The 24,886-nt window shown below is 38.5% G+C and overlaps 1 protein-coding gene across 5 annotated transcripts; it reads left to right on the plus strand.

Moving 5' to 3' along the window:
* The first annotated feature begins 3,180 nt into the window (after window positions 1–3,180).
* LOC127653676 (FYVE, RhoGEF and PH domain-containing protein 5-like) lies at window positions 3,181–24,171 on the plus strand. 5 transcript variants are annotated; one of them, XM_052140448.1, is made up of 21 exons: window positions 3,181–3,357; window positions 5,733–8,207; window positions 8,730–8,835; window positions 9,023–9,081; window positions 9,211–9,241; window positions 9,741–9,847; window positions 9,945–10,065; window positions 10,341–10,419; window positions 10,582–10,632; window positions 14,790–14,848; window positions 15,301–15,372; window positions 15,468–15,542; window positions 17,594–17,677; window positions 17,853–17,932; window positions 18,021–18,114; window positions 18,271–18,408; window positions 18,507–18,609; window positions 18,987–19,096; window positions 22,310–22,432; window positions 22,528–22,670; window positions 22,853–24,171. In XM_052140448.1, exons 2-21 carry the CDS (start codon window positions 5,809–5,811, stop codon window positions 22,887–22,889), a joined length of 4,071 nt encoding a protein of 1,356 aa, XP_051996408.1. In that variant the 5' UTR covers window positions 3,181–3,357; window positions 5,733–5,808; the 3' UTR covers window positions 22,890–24,171. The 5 variants fall into 5 exon arrangements, with proteins under 5 accessions (XP_051996408.1, XP_051996409.1, XP_051996406.1 ...); XM_052140449.1 differs by having other exon boundaries at window positions 15,468–15,536; XM_052140446.1 differs by having other exon boundaries at window positions 22,528–24,171.
* Window positions 24,172–24,886: the final 715 nt, after the last annotated feature.

Here is a 24,886-nt window from a genome sequence, read left to right on the forward strand (position 1 = left end):
TTTCCTCCTCCTTTATTATGAAAAAATGTCGGGTAAAATAATGTTACAAAAAGTAAATGTAATATAGGCTACTTAATGCCAATAAGTTAGTATAGGAGTATGAGTAGTTACTGTTTTGCTTGCCACTATTCACTATATGTCAATTTATTGTTGTTGTTTCCTCACCTGGTTCTTCCTGCATGCTCTCCCTTTCTCCTTCTCCATCTCCCTCTCTTTCCCTTGGCACTGACAATCATACACAAATATATTGTAGGCAGGAGAGTTGAGGTCAGTTTGTCATGTCACAAAATTTGTATGGAGACCATTTACAGATTCTAAGGATATGATCAAAAGGCACACAGAGGCGTGCCATTTTAAATGTCTTTATTATTATTATTATTGGGCTTAGAAACTTTAGCTGTAAAGAAGCTGTATTCTCCATTGTTGGTTTGAAATAAATTAAAAAAATAAAAGCAGGGGATTGCCTAGATAAGTAATTTGATATAATAACAGTTAGCTGTTTTGCATTATCTGTTACTTTAGCTTAACACTTTTCAGAAGAACAAAAAAAAAAAAAAAAAACAAGACAGAGGTCATTATGGACTGTCCCTAGTCTCTCACCTGAATCTGTCTTTTTTCTTTTAAAGAACTGTTGTATGTCCATTGCTCACTGGCAGGCCACACACACACACACACACACGCACAGAGAGAGAGAGAGAGAGAGAGAGAGAGAGAGAGAGAGAGAGAGAGAGAGAGTAATGCTAGGAGTTCAGGAGTTAAGCCTGGTTCAGGTTAAATCCTCTGTGTGTGAGGAATGAATAAATACAGCAAAAGAAAAACATTAAACTTTATTTTATTGTCTAGTTCGATAGTCAGCCACAACTGAAAAATAACAGATATAAATCTAGGAATGAATAACAATTCATTTAATAAGCCACAGTGAGTGTTTTCACACATAATGGTGGTATACAGTGATATGTTTGTTTTACTCTGGTCCAAACGCCAGGGCTTCATGTTTCCATGACGACTGACCAGAAAAGACGCACGTGATGTCATGTTTACATGACTCCCGATTGATAAAATGAGTATCAAATTAACGATAAACTTTAACAACAGAGACACACGTACGCACTACACAGGTACGCAGTTTATTTGTCGCGCTGCTGTTTTTGTTTCACGCTCTAGCAGTTAATAAACAGAACTGCATGCGTCTTGCGGAAGAACATTGTAACCGGCGCTACTTCTCTCCGTTTAAGACTATGGACGAGTCACCCAGGTCCTGTGCTACTCCACAGCGGCGGCGACCCGCTGGACTAAAATAGTCCGAAAATTAACACTTATTATAGGTGTACCATGGTGATTCAGGATACTGACTCCAGTACTCACCGATATGGTTTCGGAATCGGAACAACTCTAGGTAAAAGGAAAGAAGTGTGAGACACAGCTTTGGAGCAACTTAGTTCATTCACAACACTACATAACGGGTTCTCCCTCTGCGTGTGTTTCGCGCTGGATGACGGTCGTGGTGAGCGGTGCATGTACAGAGGAGAAGTAGAAGAAGAGAAGAGGATGACACCATTTGCTAAGCGGGGGTGTTTTCATTTTCATCCTTAACACATACATTTTAAACCACAAACTACGGAGTATGTTTTGGACATTATTTAACCTTGTCAAAGACGAACAAAAATTGTAGAATAACAACATTTCTTACTCCAAGTTTTAGGGGTGCTGAGCTCCTTTTTAGGGGTGCTGAAGCACCCCTAAAAAGGGGCTAGACTCACCCTTGCTTCCTACTATTAATCAAAAATGTAAAAATAACAGTCACAGATTTAACTATCACCTTTTCTAATATACTGTTTAGATGAGCCAGATGAAAATACAAATACAAATGCAAGGAACAGATAGTGATTACAGGTATTGATTATAGTGTAATAAAATGTATCTTAAACGTTTAAACCTTTTATTGTGTATGCTAAATGTTTGCCGATTAATATTTTAATTGAATCCAAATGATTCAAAGGGATTCAGGTTTAGCCTGTACCTTCAGTGTGTCAGCCTGCATGGAAAAAAGTCGAACACTGACATCTGAACTTTAGAGTTTTAATCAGTTTGATCTTGACATGAGAAGATAGCAGAGAGGAAAAAGAAGATTTACTGTAATTGTGCTGATGAAAACAATGTACAGTATTTCTTTTCTAATCCTGTTGCTGTGTTTTTGTATACTTTCACAGATCTAATCTAGATTTTAGACCAAAATTCATGCTCTTTGTGTATTTAAGTTGTTTAAGTTGTAAAATACTTAAATATTGATATTTTTTGCCCCAAAAGTGATCTTAACACTTTAGTAGACATTAACCGCTGGAGTTGTATTGATGCTGTTTATGCTGACTGAAAATCTCCATATGAAATATGCTTGCATTTGAAGGACCTACTGAGCTAAGATATTTTTCTATTTTTCTTCAAATGTGTTCTGGTGAAGAAAGAAAGTCATACACACCTGTGATATCATGAGGGTGAGTAAATAATGAGAGAATTAAAAATTTTGGGTGAACTATCCCTATAAATATTGATCAGTTTCTCAACCACACCCATCATATCACTTCTGAAGATGTGGATTAAAACAGATTACTTTTATGATGCCTTTATGTGCTTTTTGGAGCATCAACATTTTGGCACCCATTCACTTTTATTGTTTAGACCTACAGAGCTGAGATATTCTTCTAAAAATCTTAATTTGTGTTCTACAGAAGAAAGTAAACACATCTTGGGAATGACCAGATATTTATTTATTTTTGGGTGAACTATTCCTTTAAGCAGAGAGAGCTTTTTTCGTTCACCTTTAAAGGTCATGTGGCCATCGAACAGTTTAACATCACAACCAATATATTTAATATGTATTTTGATTATGCATTGTTTTTATTTTATATATAGTAAGTGTGATGGTCGTTTGATAAATCTGTCTGAGATGTGGGCTAATTCACTTAATTGAGTCGCTCATCTACCTCAGATCTGTCGGCCTGAACAAACTTGGACTTAAAGTATCCTGTCGTTTTATGTAACTTTTTAACCACTAAACTTCTGCATTAATTTGAGAGCAAGTCCCTGTTTTTACTTCTTGTCTCAACGCCCTTTCCTCAGGAAGTGCCAGAGAGGACACAGACAAGGCAAAGTCTCGTCTCTGTGTGTTTGGGTGTGCCCTGAGCGCCGCTGTCATCTGAAATGCTATTACAGCAAGATGTAGTTAGAGAATGTGGTATGCTGTGATTGTAATAATCTCGTGTTATAATCCCTTGTAAATTCGTCCTGGATTACGATCCCATTGTGCGCGAAAGATTTGATGCGCGTGTCTCAGATACACAAATGATGATCAGAGTGCAGGTGAGTTTTCAAATATGTCAATATCACACTTCAAACAGTATGATAACGTGATTCAGAGCAGCTTTTTATGTGTGTATGCCAAATGTGAATTTATGAAAGTACAGATATGTGCAATAAAAACAATGTACAGCGTTAAAACGATGTAGCGGGCTATCAGGTCTTAAGTTTTTCGCTTTTATTAGAGTTTTAATTGTTTGGAAAGATCCTGGATGCTCCTAAAGGTGGTTTGTAGTACATTATACAATGTTAGGCAATAGGATACATAAACCATTAAGAACTACGATATATTATTTAATTAATCATAAATTTAAATGGTTAATTGTATTTGTGTCGATAATGTTTCCTATTTAAACTGCCTTCAGTATTTTGCGTTAAAATGCATAAAGTCCTAAATGGAAGACATTGAAATTCATTAACTTTTTGCACAAACCAGGAAACATCTTTATGTTTTGAATTATTAAAATATTCTTTGCTTGTTTTAAATAGGCCTACTGTAGCAAAGGGCTCAGAATTATGCATATTTATTAGCCTCTAATATAAACAGTTTAACTGAGGTACTGAGGAAATGTAAATGCTGTATCAAAGAAGCACCCTGTTTGAAATAGTAAATAGCTAATAAATTAATACAATTTTCTGAATTGACCAGACAGGCATTTAATACTTTTATTAGTTGAACCACTTTAACATCTTAAAAGGAGAAGTCTAGAGTTGGAAACCAGGGCATGCTGAGTGACTCCAGCCAGGTCTCCCAACCAACCAAATTGGCCCGGTTGCTTGGGAGGGTAGAGTCCCATGGGGTAACTTCCTTGTGGTCGCTATAATGTAGTTCGCTCTTGGTGGGGCGCTTGGTGAATTGTGCGTGGATGCTGCAGAAGCCTCCACAGGCACTATGTCTCTGCAGTAACGCCCCGAACAAGCCATGTGATAAGATGTGCGGATTGACGATTTCAGACACAGAGGCAACTGAGATTCGTCCTCTATGGATCAAAATCACTTCAAATGTATTGCGGTCACATATACAAAAATAATAAATGTGAATCTATATAATAAGCGTTACTAAAAAAAAGTGCAGGTAAAAAATAATAAGCACAAAAAGAAATAAAAAGTGCAGATAAAAATAATTAGCGCAGATAAAAAAATTTCAAGCATGAATAAAAAATATACAAACACGTTTAAAATATGCTGCAAAAAAACAAACCCAAAATAAAAGCAGTCATCAGAATTGCAAACAAAATCATATTTTCATTTTCATATGCTTACACTGTATTTTTCTTTTATTTCCAAGTTCTACGCTTGGTTTTCCTATACTTGTGAGTAGAGTTTCATGTAAATCAGGGGGCGTTTTGCATCCCTATTGATCCACTATTTCTTGATCGACAGCTCCTCATCTAGCCAATCATTCAGGGCTGCACGATTATAATAAAAATCATAATTGTCGTTGATATTGTAATCGCGATTCTTAATGTTGATTAAAAATGTTATTTACCATGACATCACAAAGTAAGCAACCATGTGATTCTTTAGAGTAGCAGATTTCAATGATGGATATGAGTTATACTCCAGTTTCTTTAAAGCATATTTTAAGCATTATATTGTATTGTATTGTATTTTATATTGTAATAATGTGTGTTAAGGTAAAGCAAATTAAAATTATTGTAACTTAATATCTGTGGTATAGAATAAATTGAAATATTACTAAATTACTGCTGAAATTATTAGTCCACGTACAGTAAATAATATGGAATATTCAATATTTACTGCGTTCAGTAAGACCTTTTGGTGGCTAGACATCATCCCATTAGATCTTCAATGTTGATCTTGATCATGTAAGATCATCGTTAGATAATTTTGGCCTCAGTGGTTGCACTTTGGAAATTAAAAACAGTAATTTGCTTTTGGAGTTTGTTTGAAAAGGTAAGCATACAAAAAAATAATGAAAATATGAGTAAAATTGTTAGAGAGCACTAAAAACAGGGAAATGTGATTTTATTGCAATTCTGATGACTTTGCTTTAATTTTTCTGTTGTTTTTTATTTTATTTTAAATGTTTATATATTTTTGATTCATGCTTGTTATTTTTAATCTGTGCTTATTATTTTGATCTGCACGTATTATTTTTTGATTCACACTTATTATTTTGATTCATGCTTATTATTTTTGGATCTGTGACCGCAATAAAATTTACGGGATTTAGAGTCACTATGCCACCACGAGGACTTAGAGCGCATTGGGAATTGGGCATTCAAATTATGGGAGAAAAAGGGGAGAAAAAATGGTTTCACCAACATGAAAGACAAGTCAAGTCATTCTTTTGGATAGCGCTTTTCACAACACACCTTTTCAAAGCAGCTTTTATGTTTCACATTGTGTTTCAGAGTTTCAGGAGCATCCCCCAGGCCCCAGGACACACTTTCAGGCTGTTCATCTGTTCAGAGGCAACGTCAGCCACCTATGCCTAATCAGGACCTCAAACAAGCAATTGCACCCAATCCTAGAAAATTTCCCCAGCATCATCATACTTCTAACATTTATTTCAATATGCTCCACCCTGACAGAACACTTAAACCCTCAAATGTAAGACATCAAATGACGAAAATGTATAGAACAATAGTGCTGGACCAGGAGGAGTTACAAGAGAAGAGGACAGTCCAAACAGATGAGACAGAACAGGATGTTATTGTGGAACAGGGGGATGAGTTAGGATGTGGGGATGAGTTGGCACAGGGAATTGACTTAGATTTGGTGGAGGATTTAGGAGGCGGCGAGTCAATGGACCTTCACTCTAATTCATGCAGTAAGAGAGTGGTAAATAGTAACAGAGTGGCAGAGCATATACACTTAAAGGAAGTAGGTAATATAGCATTGGGATTGACAAAAAATGGCGTATCATCATCACATAAAAGTTCCAGTGTTGTTAAATTATCCTCTAATACAATATACGGACAAAATGCATACACTAATGCAGTGCTAATTGACGATATAATCTATGTAAAATCTTTTATTGAAGGATTATATCCAAATGGAATGTCCCCCAATAGTATGATTACAAGCACAATGTTTTCAAATGAAGAAGACCCAGATGGGATATTTCAATACAGTTGTGATGCAGGCGAGGCATTGGCAGACAAAGATGGACTTTCTGAGTGTGACCTATTTGAACAAACAGAACCTTCACAAATTATAGAGACAGAAGAGAACATCAGCGGAGATATAACGATGCTCACAATGGAGGAGGTATTGGACAGTTCTGAATTGTCTTCAACTTCCGATGAGGAAGAGGATGATGAAATGCAGGAGGAAATAGAAAACATTGAGGAACAAGGAGATAATCATTTGTCAGGCAAAAGTTTTTCACAATATCTCCTGGTAGCAATTGAGGCTCCAGACAATCCCTTATCAGATAGTTCTGATCTGTCTTCATCTGTCCTTGAGGTAGAGGATAATGAAATGCAGAAGAAAAAAGAGCAATGTGAGAAACTAGAAGATCATAATTTGTCTGACAAAAGTTCTTCACTCAATCTCTTGTCACCCAGTGACTCTCCAGACTGTCCCACATCGGATGGTGGATGTGAAACCCTCTTTCGGTCTGATCAGCCCTGTTTCTTGAGTTCCTCATCTTCTCTATCCCAGCCATTCTTTGTCTCAGGAGCTGAGACAGTCTTAGACTATGAGGATGTAGCAGATGCAAATCATAATTACTGTAACAAAGATTCAGTGGAGCTAGATCACCCTGAGAATGATCAGACCATCCTAATCCCTGACCTCTTCAGTGCCCTCTCACTTATTCAACAGCAATCTGAAACCAAATGCCAAAGTTTACTATCATATGAAGTTGAGGAGAGCATTGGGCAAGAAGTTGTTCCAAAGAGTATGACAACTGAAAATGTAACTGGTCTTACAGAAGAACATGTGTATGAAGAGACAGAGCCAAACATCCAAGCAAATGACCTTCTTCAGAACAGGAAGTACTTTATGACTCGCTCTATATCTGTGGAAACCCCCAGTAAGAAACTTGACCTAATTAGTAGCCCAGCAACAGGAAATGCCCGGCTTTTGCTACACCCACACTCCTTCTATCCAGATCAATGTTTCCTTGAAAATGGTCAGCTCGCACTAACTGGTTCTTTAGGATGTCTTTCACAAGGCGTCCACATCTCAACAGACTTAGCTAAAGTGACTAGAGTGGATATACCACCCCCTTTTGAACTAGCTTCCATCACTAAACGACCAATAAGAAAAAGTTCACCATCCCTGACCAACAAAATGACTTCCTCTTGCAAGAAACCTGATTTTGGGTTTAAACGTTACCTACTGCCATTACGATTCCTCAGGAAATCTGAACGGAAAAGCATGATGGATAATCGCTCAATTTCCTCCAGGTCCTCCTCTGAGTCGAGTCCACAAGTGTTATGCAAAAACTTGGATTTAATCAGGCATAGCATGGGCAGCCCTGAGTTAATGAGGACCCCAGATTGCACACAACCAACATCCCGCTCTTCCTTTATTTTCCCAAAAAATAGGCATAAACAGGAACTTAACTTAACCCTTAATACTAATTTAACTTCCAGCTCCAGTTCTATAGTGCCCAATAATTTGTTACATTCCCACTTTGAGCCCCTACCCCTTTCTAAATCTCGATCTTTTTCATCTACCAATCCTGACTCATCGGAATACGAGAATGTTCAAAATGCTTCTACTCACTATGAGAATGTGCAGATTCGCCTATTGAACCCCATCATTGAGAGTCAACGAAATCAGAGTTCAACCAGTGACACTGATGGTTATGTGGATATGAGCAGTCTACCAGGCTTCCATGGCAAAAGTCAGTCTTCTGAGCAAGAGACAGATAGGTATAAATCTTTCTAGTCATAAACAGTTTATAGTATATGAATAGTTCATATAAATCTCAGAGTTACTGTAGATTCAAACAATTGTGTTTCATAAGTTTTATTTTCGAGGAACTAGGCTCTCCATGAAGGCATTTCTATCCAAGTTGTTGTATTATATATATATTATTTACCCTATTGCCATAGGTTAATTAGTCAAACCAGACAATAAAATTCACATTCATATGAACAGATGTTCAGATATCATCAAATTAGATGATATGCATCTTTTTCAGTTTGTGGCAAACTGCTGAATGTTTGCTTAATTTCTCCAGTAAATGTATTTTATTTCCTACATTTGTAGGATCATCACCCTCTTAATTTGTATGTAAACAAATAGCATATAAAAGCTATGTACCCTTACATGGGGAATAACAAAGAAAGGATATAAGTTGTATTTTTTGTGCATGTGTTGATTACACATTGGGTGCACCTTTAATGGTCTGTTTTGTGTATATTTTGATTCTACATTTTCTGCATTTCAAGTACCTACACTTTCTGTTCTCCGAATGTGAGGCCAGATGGAACAGTGGGTGTGTCTGTAGGTGTGGCTTGTACAAGAGAGAAAAGGACAAAGACATCTGACAAACTGGTGAGCTGTATGTTTGTTTTTGGAGTGTTTCTCTGTGTTGTTCTTCTGTGGAATACAATAGGAGATGTTAGGCTTATGACAGCCTCAAATGACAGGAACATTATTAGGGAGTGAAAATTATGACAAAGTTTTAATATTGGGTGAACTATCCCTTTAATTATTATTGTCAATTGCCATTCTGTTTCAGGCTGTCAGCTGCTCAAGGGCATTCTACAGTGCTAAAGAGCTTTTGGACAGTGAAGCACAGTACGTCTTGCAAAAGAACACAACAAGAAAAAATAGTATAGTGCCACAAACTACTTTCACCAGTGAAAAACAATCAGCAGTTGAATAAATGATTATCAACATGATTCTTTTCTTTTTCTTTCTTTTAAGGCATGTTAAGACTTTACAACTTCTCTTTGAGGTAGGTTTATTCATATATTCATAATTCAGTTAGCTTAATTTCCAGACAAAGTGTCTGGTCTGTGGTTGTATTATACATTTTCCCCTAAAGGTATTTGAGTTTTGATGACTGATCTTTTTTAAGATGAAAGCTTAAATGAAAATAGCAAATCAGACAAATCTTGCAAGAAAAAGGCTATCTAATTTTTATTGATTCATTTATTGGCCTTTACTAAAAAGGAATTAGTGGAGAGGTAGACAGGAAATGACAGGGGAGAAAAGCAGTAACGGGACCGGTAAAGGACCTTGAGCCGGAACTTTACCTTGAGTCGCCCGAGATGCTACCACACCATATGTCAGAGCACTGCCCACAAGGCTACGACTCTGACATAACTAGCTAAATACAATTTGTAAGTTAAAAGTACAGCTATAACTGAGTGTTTGAGGTAAGGGTGAGTTTAAGTGAGTTTAAGCTCATGAGGATTGAATACTGAGCTCTTTGTATGTCTTTTTCTCTATAGACTGTTGAAGCGGATGAGAGGCTGAGTACACTGTGGACAGAGATACCTGATATTTGTACCCTCCACCAAGATATACACACACTACTGGAGGCCTGCATCAAGGAATGGTAAGTCACTCGTTCACAAATTAATACAGACATACATGTCCAAAATATGTCCATCTTTCATTTCATAAATCTTTCTCCATTTGACTAAATTAATCAGGGATCAGAATGAAGGAATTGCTGAAATCATCTTGGCAAAGAAGACAAGTTTTTCCATCTTCTCCTCTTACATCAGCCATTATGATGAAAAAGTGAATTATGTGGAACAAATGCAAAGCACAGTAAGGGAGTTATTATGTTTTCGTTTTTTTTCTGCTTCGTATTGGATACAATCCATCAACTATCCACTGCTAAAAATGGTTGAGAACTACTGTTCAAAGTGTTTTATGTGTGCACTGTGTGATTTGAGTGTCTGTTTTAAGGTGCTCATATGATTATGTGAGAATGTGTTTACTCAGCTGGCGTATATTTGGAAGTACAGTGTTTGAGTGTATATAGTTTTATTTATGCACATTTCTGTGTTCTGCACATTTCATAGTATGTGTTTGTATCTCAGTTACCAGATGTGGCAACCTTGAAAAAGCACTTGCTGCAGGTCATTGTGCGCATCCTACAATACCGAATGCTGCTAACAGGTGATCAACAGCTCTACCACATTACCTATAAATGTGTTTCATTCAGTGTTAACCATATCCTATGATTTTAACTAATAGCATGCAATTGCATACAGATTCTACGCCAAGATCAACCCAGTCCCTGACCTTTAATCTTCCTGTATATTTGCTGTATATTAACAGAATACCTGAATAATCTCTCACCAGACTCCAGAGAATTCCAAGATACACAAGGTAAAGTGTAGCATCATCGATAGACAAAAGCATCTTATCAGCAAACTCAGTTTTAGCCCTTATCTCTGTGTCTTGCTGTAATGAGGACGCCATTTGGTACCTAATCTTGTTTTTATCAATTTTAAGGAAACTGCTTTACTGCTTTCCATTGTTTATATAATTCACTCTTCACTGCTTATTCACAAACACTACAAATGGCATTCATATATTTCAGAATGCCAGATATTAATTAAAATAATATGAACTGCCAATAATGTTGTCACGATCCCGTTGTCTGCCCCGTGTTCCACTACAACTCCCATGATTCCCGGCCCTCATCACTCTGTTATTGTTCGCACCTGATTGTCGTTTGTGATCATCCTGTGTCTGTGTATTTAAACCCTGTTTGTTCCTCTATCCCTTGTCGTTCGTTGATGTTTGTAGATGTTGAATGTGTATCTTTCACTGAATGTTAATGTTTCAGATGTTTCTATGTTACCTTTGCCTGTCGTGGATGTTTCCCCAGCCTGTTTATTCTTTTGATGTTTTTTCGTGTTTTGGTTTTGTTTTCCCACCGTGGATGTTTCATTTGTTCCTGTTTGTTTTGTCCTCACTCTGATTAATAATAAAGAACCCGCAATTAGATCCCCACTCCTCGTCTGCCCTCGTCTGCATTCCTAACAAATGTGGCATAATTGTAACTAGATAAGTAAAGTTTGTCAAGACAAACATTGATGTAGGCTTCACAATGCCTTTGCCTGAAAGTTTTCAAAGGATAGACAGACAGGTGGATGGGAGACCTTCAGATAAAACCATCTATAAATCACCTTCAGTTGAAACCATCTACACCTGGATAAAACCAGGTGTATAGATTTGTATTGGATTGATTTGTATTTGTGTGTGGTTATTTACATTTGACTTTTTTGACAGAATAAGTTTTCAGTTGGCCTGTTTTAACATTCTCTCATCATAAGTCTATGGGATTTTTCGGATTTCCACTGTGCGAAAAGCATTATTCAAATCACATTTACATTTACATTTATACATTTGGCAGACGCTTTTATCCAAAGCGACTTACAAAAGAGGAAAACATAAACAAAGCATCTTAAGGAGACAGTGGTACGAAAAGTGCCATATTACAAAGTTTCACTATCATCAGAATAGTATACAACAGATTTAAGTGCAACAAGAAATGTAAATACATTTTTTAAGTGCTTTTGGAAAATATGTGTTTTTAGCTGTTTTTTGAAGATAGAGAGTGAGTTAGCTTCCCGGATTGAGTTGGGAAGGTCATTCCACCACCGTGGTATGATGAAACTGAAAGTCCGGGAAAGTGCTTTTGTGCCTCTTTGTTTTGGTATGACAAGGCGACGTTCCTTAGCCGACCGCAGGCTTCTGGTGGGAACGTAGCTCTGCATAAATGTTTTTAGGTGTGCTGGAGCAGACCCAGTGACTGTTATGTATGCCAGCATCAGGGCCTTGAATTTAGTACGTGCCTGAACCGGCAGCCAGTGGAGAGAGACAAAGAGTGGTGTATCATGTGCTCTCTTAGGTTCATTAAAGACCAGACGTGCTGCTGCATTCTGGATCATTTGGAGAGGTCTAATAGCACATGCAGGAAGGCCTGCAATGAGAGCGTTACAGTAGTCCAGTCTAGTTATGACAAGTGACTGAACGAGCAGTTGTGTGGCATGTATAGAGAGGAAGGGTCTTATCTTTCTGATATTGTAGAGTGTAAATCTACATGATCTTGCAGTCTTTGAAATGTGTTCTGTGAAATTTAGCTCATCATCAATGGTTACCCCTAGATTTCTGACCGTTTTGGAAGGACCCAGCTGCACGGTGATGCTGTGTTCAACAGCAGGGTTGGCTGGAAAGACAAGGAGTTCGGTCTTGGCTGGGTTGAGTTGAAGGTGGTGTTCCTTCATCCAGGCTGAGATGTCTGCCAGACAGGCAGCGATTCGAGCGGTCACTGTGGTGTCGTTGGTCTGGAAAGACAAGTAGAGTTGCGTGTCATCAGCATAGCAGTGGTAAGAGAAACCATGTGACTGGATGATGGGTCCCAGTGATGTTGTGTATATGGAGAATAGAAGTGGCCCAAGCACTGATCCCTGAGGTACCCCAGTAAGTAACTGATGTGGCTTGGATACCTCCCCTCTCCAGGCTACCTCAAAGGACCTTTCTGAGAGATAAGAGTTGAACCAGTCAAGCACAGTTCCAGTGATGCCCAGTTTAGAGAGGGTGGAGAGTAGGATCTGATGGTTGACTGTGTCAAAGGCAGCAGAAAGGTCCAGCAGAATCAGAATGGATGATCTGGATTCAGCTTTCACCTGTCTCAGCGACTCAGTGACAGACAGCAGGGCAGTCTCAGTGGAGTGTCCACTTTTGAAGCCTGACTGATTGTCATCCAGCAGCTTGTTCTGTGAGAGATAGGCGGAGATCTGATTGAAAACTGCCCTTTCAAGTGTTTTTGCCATGAATGGGATGAGAGAGACTGGTCTGTAGTGTTCAATCTGTGTGGGGTTAAGTGCAGGTTTTTTCAGCAGTGGGGTTACTCGAGCCTGCTTAAATGTAGTGGGAAAAGTGCCTGCAAGAAGGGATGTGTTAATTATGTGTGCCGGTAGGATGGACGGAGAGATGGCCTGGAGAAGGTGTGATGGAATGGGGTCAAGGGAACAGGTTGTGGGGTGGTTGGAGAGGAGGAGTTTAGAGACCTCAGTGTCAGTTAAAGGAGAGAACATAGAGAAAGAAGAGTTGCATACTGGAGCCAGGTGTTTGACAGGGTGTGGTGCCGTGAATGTATTGCTGATGGCTGTATCCTTATTAGTGAAGAATGTGGCGAAGATATCTGCTGTCAGTGATGTGGTGGAGGGGGAGGGCAGAGAGGTGTGTTGAATGTTCTAAACAAGCTACGAGTGTCTGTGGTGCTGTTGATCTTGGTCTGGTAATATGAAGTTTTTGCAGTTTTAACGTTATCTGAAAAAGTTGCAAGCAGAAGCTGATATTTACCGAGATTAGCTGGATCTTTAGATTTCCGCCATCTCCTCTCAGCTGCCCTGAGATCAGTCCGATGTTCATGAAGGATGTCAGACAGCCAGGGGCTGGGTGGTGTAGTACGTGCTGGTCTAGACGAGAGAGGACAGATGTTGTCTAGACAGGTTGTTAAAGTAGAGCTAAGTGTGTCTGTGGCAGTGTTTACATCAAGCATGGAAAATACATTTATTGTGGGAAGAGAGGAAGAGACATCAGTGGAAAGGCGAGAGGGTGAGAGGGAACGGAGGTTATGGTGAAAGGAAACCAAAGGTGGAGTCGGTTTTTCAATGGATCTAAATCAGTTAGAAAATATATAGCAACACGAGTCCAAACAGTTTGAAGATCTGTACCGAGCTTGGTAAATGTTGCTTGGAAGCTCAAGGAGGAGTTACAATTGATAATTTTGGTCTTGGTTTAGGGATTCTGGAAAAACCCTAAACAAAGTCTGTAGAATAACAGTATGTTGGCTTTTGTCAAGCCAACTGTGACAGGGCGGAGGGCGGGGCCGGGTCGTGATTTTACACACATGGCCTCTTATCAGGCTAATCAAGCCCCCGAGAGGGATAAAGACCATCTGCAGACGGTGGTGCAACAGAGAGAGAACGTTTATGGGCAGCTGCCCGTCCTATGTGTGTGTGTTTGTGTCTTTTGGTTTCCGTTTAACATTAAAATATTTTTTATATTGTCAAGCCGGTTCTCGCCTCCTCCTTTCCATTTATCCCTTTACACCAACATAATTAAGCTTAATATTGTGGTTTGTTAACTACTGTAGTTACTATACCTAAGAGTGGTTTGTTTGCACTGCCATCAATAACATGGTTGTCATTATGTTTTGTACTCCAGCATCAGTCAATCCTAATAAGATCTGCTCTCTCAGTGTGTGTATTGATTTGTTTAAGCAGCAGCATATCTCAGATCCTAGATAGAACCTTGGCAAACTAAGCCCCATCATGCATTTTCACTTATCTTCTTAAACAGGTCTTTCATGCATCATTTGGGCATTGTGTACAGTATCGGTTGTATGGGAGGGTGTACTCTATATGTCTGATATAGGTGCTATGCATATTATATATTGTATCTTTTCTTGTTGATTTACACCTGTCCCTCTCTATCTCTTTCTATGTTACTCTTCCATTTCACCTCAGATGCTTTGGCAGTGGTCTCAGATGTTGCTTATCATGTCAATGACAGCCTCCAGTACGGAGTGAGTATGTTTGAGTGTGTGTTGGCTTAATATGCTTACAGAGCATCTAGGGTACATAAAATATGTGTAACCAAAGCACACTGTGTGTGTAGGGTTGGGAAACTTCCAGTTTTTTAAAAGAGACTGAAACCAAAATGGTTTTCATGAAGTTTGGTTGCCTTAGTGGTACTTAAACATCTCCATATTTCTGCCAGGTTTTTTTACATTACAAAAATACTCTGACAATCTGACACTCTTCTGACAATCTCTACATCTTTAAATGTTTCTGTCCTTACTGGTTGCATGCAGCAGTAAACACACTGATCACTATTGTGGTCCAGTTCACAAACAAATGAATCTTATAAGCTAGTTCTTTTTAATTAATCAGTCAAAAAGACTCACAAATCAGTCTCCACTTGCGTCAAACTCATGAGTTAACGATTTTAATCATCTTAACGCTCTCTCACTTTCAGGCAGATCTTTTGCTATTGGTCTATATTGAACACAGTGTTCTAGGTCTGATGGATCTCCTACAGCCTGGAAGGGTGAGTAATTCAATTAAAATCTGTTAAATAATTTTATGATTAATAGATAAAACAGTTGCTGTAATGGTGAAAATCTTTATCGGTCTGTGCCCTAGATTTTTGTGAAAGAAGGTACCCTCATGAAGGTCAGCAGGAAGTGCAAGCAGCCCCGTCACCTTTTTCTGGTACAAGTAATTTGGTTTCATATTGTATATAATTGTTATTTGGTATGATGAGATTGTGAGAGCTGAGCTGTTGAGTCTAGAAGAGACAAATATGCTTTCTTTCTGCATAGTCTGTAATGTCTCTTTGTGTGTGTGTGTGTGTGTGTGTGTGTGTGTGTGTGTGTGTGTGTGTGTGTGTGTGTGTGTGTGTGTGTGTGTATTTATCACTTTGTGGGGACCAAATGTCCCCATAAGGATAGTAAAACCCGAAATTTTTGACCTTGTGGGGACATTTTGTCGGTCCCCATGAGGAAAACAGCTTATAAATCATACTAAATTATGTTTTCTGAAAATGTAAAAATGCAGAAAGTTTTCTGTGAGGTTTAGGTTTAGGGGTAGGGTTAGGTTTAGGGGATAGAATATAAAGTTTGTACAGTATAAAAACCATTATGTCTATGGAAAGTCCCCATAAAACATGGAAACACAACATGTGTGTGTGTGTGTGTGTGTGTGTGTGTGTGTGTGTGTGTTTGTAGTGTTTCCTGGCAGAATGTTTTTCTGTGTGTGTGTTTATGTCTCTACATGTGCTATGGTTTTTCCATGCTGCTCTCACCCCAGAATTAGCCTGTGGGAACGGGGGCAGAGGGATGTGTTGAGATAACAGAACAGGGGGTGACAGGAATATTGTAGAGTTCTTAGCCAAATGGATAGCTGTGCAGTGAGAGTGTTGCACTCAAATCTCATTTATACTAGTGGCCAAAAGTTTAGAATCAGACCAGTGTAGAAATAAACTCTTTCAGATTCCTCAAAGATGGCATTGACCTTGCAAACCTTTGCAAATACACCAGCTAGTTCCAACAGTATCAATAGGATTCTGTTTTCCAGTTGGCTCCTGGAATTTGCATCATATTGGAGCTTACTGTTTTGAGAAAGCTCTTGTTATTTTGTTTGTCAATGCATTAGACTATCCATTAACAGACTTTTGACTGTTGTGCCCTCTGAGGCTGAGACTAACATTTCATAAGGCGCAAGAATACCAAAACTTCATGGCTATTTTAGCACTGTGCTTGCCCTGTGTCTCTATAGATCTATGAAAATGTTGTTTGAGTGACCCGTCCAGCCCGACAAAACAATGGTGTGAGTTGGGGGTAGGACTGCCTGTTTGTTAGATCAACAGAACACATTTCTGGAAAGCTGTTTGAATACAATGTTTATTTTTGCAGTTCTGTTTGATGGTGCTAGTGGCGCAGATATTAAACACTTCAGCTTTTAGTTATTTAATTGGTTTGGTATTCACCACATTCTTGTTTAAAGGTGCACTCAGTAACCTTTTGTTTGTGTCTTCTTGTACTTACACTGACACCTATTGGTGTGGATGCAGCATCATTCAAAATCAATTGTTTTCAGTTACAGATGGCATTGTAGAAATTCACTATTCACAATCAGCCGCAGAGACTAATTTAATCCAAGAGTGAAAGTGTCCAATATAAAGACAGTTATTGAGATTAAGCGAGTAGTATTCAGCTGGTCACGTGATTCTGAAATAGCAGCCTCCATATTGGCACCCTCCCCCAAGTAGAATAAAACAGCTTTTATAAGGTTATACTAATATGACTTAAGTCCTCATCTAATGTAAGTGGGCATTATTTTATACATATGTTTCAAAATTATTACATTACCATTAATGAGCAGTGATGTTCTTGGACAAGACATGGAATTGAGAGAGTGTGCTGAAATAATGGTCTTTAAATTAAACGTGGTGGTTGCCAATGCCTTATGACACATGCTGTACTGTTGCCAAAATGTGTGCATGTGGTTGTTGTCTGAGTGAAAAAAAAAGGCTTTGTGTGCTTGCTGTGTGCAAGTGTTTATTTGTAGAGCTACGCTAGTGTGTGGTAAAGAAGACCTTATGTCACATTGCCCTCTTGTGGTAGAAATGATTACAAAAAGCATTCAAAAATCCCTAATGAATTATGGAGTAAATTGTGGTTGCACAGCTTTATCGTTTCGAAGGTATTAATTGTGCTCATATTTAAAATGTATTACATGTAACAAGCCTTCAATTTTTTACATTTTAGATGAATGACATTATGCTCTACACATATCCTCAGCAAGATGGCAAATATAGACTCATCAACACATTACCACTGGCAGGGATGGAGGTAGGACCTACACCATCCATTGACACATTCATTGTTTATTCAAGCATGATGGTTCTTCTTAGAAACACCCTAGGCCTGTTAGGCTTAATACTAATGTCCAAATTGAATGCACAAGAGACCATTTATAATTCTAATAAATTATAATGATTAAAATCCCTCGATTATTGTCTTTCAGGTCAGCAAGCCAATGATAGAGAATGCTCAGAATGTATTGAAAATTGATGTGAAAGACATAAGCATCACTTTGACTGCCAGGTAAGGGATATATGCACACTAACTCACACGTCCTTCCCATTTGTCAGTCTGTATGCAATGTGACTGATGCATGTGTTCCTGCGTGCAGCTCCTGCATCGAACGAGACAGTTGGTTTTTTACACTGAATCGGACGTTGCTGGACCTTGGCCCAGCACCAGAAGTCCCAGTGGACTGTCTTGAGGTGAGGACGCTTCAAATATATCGTGTTAAACAATAAATGAGTCTTGATAATGTGTCAGTGTGACAATGTTGCCAAGTATTTATATTTGATGTTGTTTGTTTTACAAACTTAAGCTGTTATCATACTTTTTTCCTTTGCACATGTCTTGTGCTTTAGTTCTTAGGGGTGCCAGAGGTTTGTCTTGGCGAGAATGCTCCTCCACTTTTGTGCGTCTCTCAGGTGACAGTTTGCATGAACTGTCCCTCTCATTTTAGCCTCACAAATAGACGACATCACTGCCATGCCTGTGGCAAGGTACAAAGACAGAGACACTTGAAACACACACGCATAGATAACTTCTTATAAGCTCTTTTAAATTGTTTATGGCTAAAATGGTTTTGTGTTGGTTATAGGTTGTTTGCAGAGATTGTTGCAGGAAGAAGTTCCCCCTTAAATACATGAAGAACAGACGGGCCAAAGTGTGTGATCAATGTTACACTGAGCTTCGTAAGCATGGTACAACCATATATCTCTGATATTTTTTTTAAACAATTGCACTGTAAAATCTATTGTAACTTTCTTACATAATACACTACATGGTCAAAAGTATATGGACATCTGAACACTATAATTGTATGTGCTTGCTGAACATTTAATTGTTTGTCTTATGAGAATATAAGACTGTATATTTGACCTGTTATTAATGGGTGTATCTGAAATAACCAAAGCATGTACTTTTGGCCATGTAATGTGTGCATCAGTTTCTTATAGCTTTATGAGGTTGTGTTATTACTTACATGTTCAGAAGCTCATGATCTTTGCTTTAAAAATACATGCAAGTTCTTTTCCTACAACATGAAGATTTCTCATCGTCTGCTGGATTTGTTTAAAAGATGTTGCCACTATAACGGAGAGCTCCAGTCGGCCACTCTCTGCTGTGTTTCAAAACATTCATCCATCCAGTCTGTGGAAGAGCCGCAAAGGCCAGCTGTCTTTTAACCAGGTAAACCCTTCCATTCAGGTCTCTCTGTGTCTCGGTTTTAATATGCATCTGGACTAAATATCAATTTAGCTCTCAGTGGATCTTTTTATACATTGTGCTAACATAGATCTGAGCTGTTTGTTTTTACCATGCATTTGACCATTTATAATATTATTATATATAAATATTATAATGAATTATTACATGGCTCTCTGGAATACTTTATTCTAATTGGTCAATCACACCATCTAGTGGTCTGATATTTCTGAATAACAACTGCACATCCGGGAATAGTGAAATCAGACCGGTAATCCGGGTATTGCGAGTATCATTCCTACTTCTCGTATCACTCTACGATGTCTAATTAATTAAATACAATTATTTAAACTCAAATAAATGTTTCTTGTCTATTTATTTAACTGGCAAGTAGTCTTGTAATAAGGGAGATAATGAGCAGTCAGATGTTCATTTTTGCTATATACGTAAGCACCAAGAGAACTCAGAATTCAGCTGTTTCTAGAGACTTCGATCTAAATACTAATAAAATAATTTTAATGCAAATTGATATTTCATGCCCATTTATTTATATGTTTGGTAGGTAGCCATGTAATTAGCGGGAAACTGTAAAGTAAGCCGGTCATTATCGCACAAGATAATCACCCTGACTGATTATCTGGGTTTATTTTGTGATAACCACCTCCTTCTCCCTCCTTTGAATGCACATTAGCATTGAATCGTAGAAAACATTCCCTGTCTTAGGTCACTTAGGATCACTATTTTAAGAATGTGAAATGTCAGAATAATAATAGATAGAATGATTTATTTCAGGTATTTTTTTTCCATCACATTCCCAGTGGGTCAGAAATTAACATCCACTTTGTTAGTATTTGGTAGCACTGCCTTTACATTTTTTATCTTGGGTCAAACGTTTTGGGGAGCCTTCCACAAGCTTCTCACAATAAGTTGCTGGAATTTTGGCCCATTCCTTCAGACAGAACTGGTGTAACTGTGTCAGGTTTGTAGGCCTTCTTGCTCAAGCACACGCTTTCTCAGTTCTGCCCACAAATTTCGGAATGAGGTCAGGGCTTTGTAATGGCCTCTCCAATACCTTGAATTTGTTGTCCTTAAGCCATTTTGCCACAACTTTGGAGGTATGCTTGTGGTCATTGTCCATTTGGAAGACCCATTTGCAACCAAGCATTATCTTCCTGGCTGATGTCTTGAGATCCACATAATTTTCCTTCCTCATGATGCCATCTATTTTGTGAAGTGCACCAGTCCTTCCTGCAGCAAAGCACCCCCACAAATATTTTTTTAATTAGACCAGAGGACATTTCTCCAAAAAGTAAGATATTTTTCCCAATGTGCACTTGCAAACTGTAGTCTGGCTTTTTTATAGTAGTTTTGGAGCAGTGGCTTCTTCCTTGCTGAGCAGCCTTTCAGGTTATGTCGATAGGACTAATTTTACTGTTGATATAGATACTTGTCTACCTGATTTGCACTTTTAGCACCAAACTACGCTCATCTCTAGGAGACAGAATGCATCTCCTTCCTGAGCACTGTGATTGCTGCGTGGTCCCATGGTGTTTATAATTGCGTAATATTGTTTGTACAGATGAACGTGGTACTTTCAGGCATTTGGAAATTGCTCCCAAGGATAAACCGTCCACAATTTTTTCTGAGGTTTTGGCTGATTTCTTTTGATTTTCCCATTATGTCAAGCAAAGAGTCACTGAGTTTGAAGATAGGCCTTAAAATACATCCACAGGTACACCTCCAATTCAGTACACCTCTTATCAGAAGCTAATTGTCTAATGGTTTGACATAATTTACTGGAATTTTACAAGCTGCTTATAGGCACAGTTATCTTAGGGGGCTTTCACACTGGGCACAAATGCTGTAGTCCAATTCCTAGTGTGAATGTTCCCGGTGCCCCACGCAGTGTTGGTCTGGTTTCACGCTCACTTGATTCTATCGAACCCCGGTCCATTTGCGTACATCTTACATCATCACAAACACGCATAGTGAACACAAAGCGACTCATCATACTTTTTGTTTTTTTTGGTGCCATTATGCACAGCAGAGTGAATGACAACTGCGTATATGGGCGCTTCATGGCGTAACTCGTCAGATGTCCAGGGGAAGGCGGCTTACTGCTGCTCGCGAACTGCGTTTTTTGAGGAGACAGCTGATTGCAAGGAATTAATTTGCATCTTTGTTTACACTGCATGCTTACTCATGCTCGTGATCAAGGTGAAGTTATCGCCACTGTCATCTCCTAGTATACCCTATATTTATAACCTATAATAGTATTTATATATAGTATTTATAAGGTGTATAGACAGATGGACAGACAGTATTTATAGATTTGATTGTACTTGTATGTCATTGTGGTGGCATTTACTTTTTTGGGACTTTCAGGAATGTGTGAATCCTCGCGTGTTGTCGAAACTAATGATGTTGTCATCGGCTAAAATGCATGCGCAGGTTACTTTATTACCTGAACAAGTGTGCACCTGAGTCTGAGTTGCTTTCACATTCACGCAAATCACGCTAAAGTTCAGTTGCAACCAAACTCAGACCACCTCCTACAGGTAGTCTCGGTCTGGTTCTGCGTTGCACACCCAGGTCCACATGACAGCTTTCACATTACCAATTTTTCAAGCAAACCGTGCTTTGTTTCGAACTAAACTGCCGGTGTGAAAGCACCCTAAAAGTGAAACAATCTGTCTGGAAACAATTGTTGGAAAAATGACTTGTCATGCACAAAGTAGGTGTCCTAAACGACTTGCCAAAACTATACTTTGCTAACATGAAATGTGTGGAGTGGCTAAAAAAATTTGTTTTAATGACTTTAACCTAAGTGTATGTACACTTCAGACTTTTTTTTTCTCAATTACTATATATTGTATAATGCTATATTATACATATTTGGACACTTTCTGGTTATCAGATTTAGTGGAACATGTCAGTAGTTAATGCGAAGATCTACACCTGCAAAAGCACCTGTGGGAACTGGAGGGTAAATGAATGAATACGTCCACTGCAATACCCTTGAGATTAGTTGGTTAAAAGTAATTGAAAAATGGCTACAAAAAGTGAAGCTAGTTCTGGGATCATTTGTTTACAGATGCCACTTGGTTTGATATTTTTATAACTAATGCAATGACATTCATACATTTTAAGTTTGGCTCAAGAATGGGGCCACATGCAATGTCATGTACTGTTCCCTAGGTGTCAGGGTCCGAGGGCGTGATGAGTGGGACCCTGCAGAGATGCAGAAACAGCAAGAGAAGTTGGAAAAACCTGTGGTTCCTCCTAAAAGACAAAGTTCTCTATACGTACCCACAGCCTGAGGTAATGCACGCAGTCTTAGTTTTTGTGCTCACAACTTGCAGCATGCAGTTAAACCATATCTCTCTGTCTCTTTGTGTCTTTTTCTGTGACATAAGGAGAGGGTTGCATGCGAGACCCTCCCTCTATTGGGTTTTTCTGTGAGGTCAGAGGTTGAAGGAGAGAGCAGTATGTTTCAGCTGTACTGCAAAAGCACTCTCTTCTACACTTTTAGAGCCCAGGATTGTCACACTGCTCAGAGGTATACATATGTACACACTCATCCACTCATACCCTGCGGAAAATACCAGCATTGTTGTGTTTTGGATGCCAGTGTGCTGGCACCTCTACAGTATGTCTCCACACAGTACGGATATAGCATGTTAATGTAATGTGCTTTGTTTGATTCCACAATATGAAGATTTTACGGATGTTGTGTTTTAGGTGGGTCAACGCCATGGAGGAGGCCACAGTCCTGTAGCATCAGCTGTTATTGGTGTGCCATCTTCTCATTGCAGTTATATCCGTTTTTCAGCATCTAAAATGAATGCATTTTCAACTCTCGAAGAGCGTTGGCGTGACGTAACAGATATATTTTTGGAATGCCAAGGGAACAAAACGCTCACTCTCAGACATGTATTTTGTGCCAATATCTTCCTCCAAAGACCTCGTTGAGCCGTGGACACGCTGTAAAAATCACACTGTAGCACTTCCAGCTCTCTTTTAGTTTACTGCTCAGAACATTTTTAAACCAGATACTGCTTAATTTAAAGGGATAGTTCACCCAAAAATGACATTTCTCTCATTTACCCTTATGCCATCCTAGATGTGTATGACTCTTTTTCTTCTGTAGAACACAAACAAACATTTTTAGAAGAATATTTCAGATCTGTTGGTCCATACAATGCAAGTAAATGGTGGCCAGAACTCCCTTTAACAAACAGATTTGTAAGTGTAATTCCTTATACAATGCGATATACTGAATATTAAACCATATCTATAAAATATATTATTGGGAAAGCTTAACTTATGGTCATCAGATTCTATTCTATTCATAAATGAGATGATGAGATGAGAACAGGTTGGCCCACAATTCTAAGCCCACTTTTGATGTGAGTCTAATGAGTGACATTTGCATGCTGTAATTTCATGTTTGGAGTATATTTATTTCAAAGTCATTTGGACAATGACTTGCACTTATAATTTGGATCGATTTCTATCTAGAAACAGAGCTGCATTCTCGTTGCACTCGGGGTGATTTAATAATGAGAAATTACTTTTCCATTCTGTATCAACAGGCTAACATTCTGTTAACTTGCAGGATTACAATCTGAAATATGAGGACTCAATTGTGCTTGAATGTACAAGCAGTGTGTCTGCTGGAAGAAATAAACTTTCGTTAGCTATTTCTTGATTTAAGAAAGCATGTGTTCAGTGTGTGTTTTTAGACCTCAACGGAACCTCAACTTCCCATTTTTCTTTTATTTCCTGGTGTATGAAGTCGCTTCTGTAAATGAGGTGATGCATATGACAAACACTGTCAGCCAAAAGTTTGGAATAATGTACGGATGTAGCTGTTTCAGAAGGAAAATGGTACTTTAATTCACCAAAGTGGCATTCAGCTGATAACAAAGTATAGTCAGGACATTACTGATGTAACAAACAGCACCTTCACTATTTGAAAAATAAATTTTTTGATCAAATCTAGACAGGCCCCATTTCCAGCAGCCATCATTCAACACCTTTTCCTTGAGAAATCATGCTAAATTGCTAATTTGGTACTAGAAAATCACTTGCAATTATATAAAACACAGTTGAAAGCTATTAGGTTCGCTAAATGAAGCTTAACATTGTCTTTGTGTTTGTTTTTGAGTTGCCACAGTATGCAATAGACTGGCATGTCTTAACGTCAATATAAGACCAATTGGCTAAAAAGCTTTCTCTAGAAACTTGTCAGTCAATCATTGTTTTGAGGAATTAAGGCTATACAATGCTTGAAATTTCCCAAAAACTGAAGATTTCATACAAAGGTGTACACAACAGTCTTCAAAGACAAAGGACAACTGGCTCTAACAAGGACAGAAAGAGATGTGGAAGGCCCAGATACAACTAAACAAGAGGATAAGAACATCAGAGTCCCTAGTTTGAGAAATAGACACATCACATGTCCTCAGCAGACAGCTTCATTGTATTGTACCCGCTCCACAACAGTTTCATGTACAACAGTAAAGAGAAAACTCAGGGGTGCAGGCCTTATGGGAAGAATTGTCAAAGAAAAAGCCACTTTTGAAACAAGAAAAACAAAAATAAAAGTTTAGAGTAGTAAAGAAACAGACATTGAACGACAGATAATTGGAAAAGAGTGTTATGGATCTTAACACCATTGAGCTTTTGTGGGATCAGCTAGACTGTAAGGTGCGTGAGTAGTGCCCGACAAGACAGCCACATCTATGGCAAGTGTGACAGGAAGTGTGAGGT

This window comes from Xyrauchen texanus, chromosome 13, assembly GCF_025860055.1.
Source record: "Xyrauchen texanus isolate HMW12.3.18 chromosome 13, RBS_HiC_50CHRs, whole genome shotgun sequence".
Classification (NCBI taxonomy): domain Eukaryota; kingdom Metazoa; phylum Chordata; class Actinopteri; order Cypriniformes; family Catostomidae; genus Xyrauchen; species Xyrauchen texanus.

Bases quoted from the DNA above. Each gene is read 5' to 3' on its own strand.
- LOC127653676 (XM_052140446.1), top strand. From the start codon at position 5,809: ATGCCTAATCAGGACCTCAAACAAGCAATTGCACCCAATCCTAGAAAA. The intron at 9,242-9,740 runs GTAGGTTTATTC...TTTTCTCTATAG, and splicing joins CTTTACAACTTCTCTTTGAG to ACTGTTGAAGCGGATGAGAG. The intron at 10,420-10,581 runs GTGATCAACAGC...GTATATTAACAG, and splicing joins ATACCGAATGCTGCTAACAG to AATACCTGAATAATCTCTCA.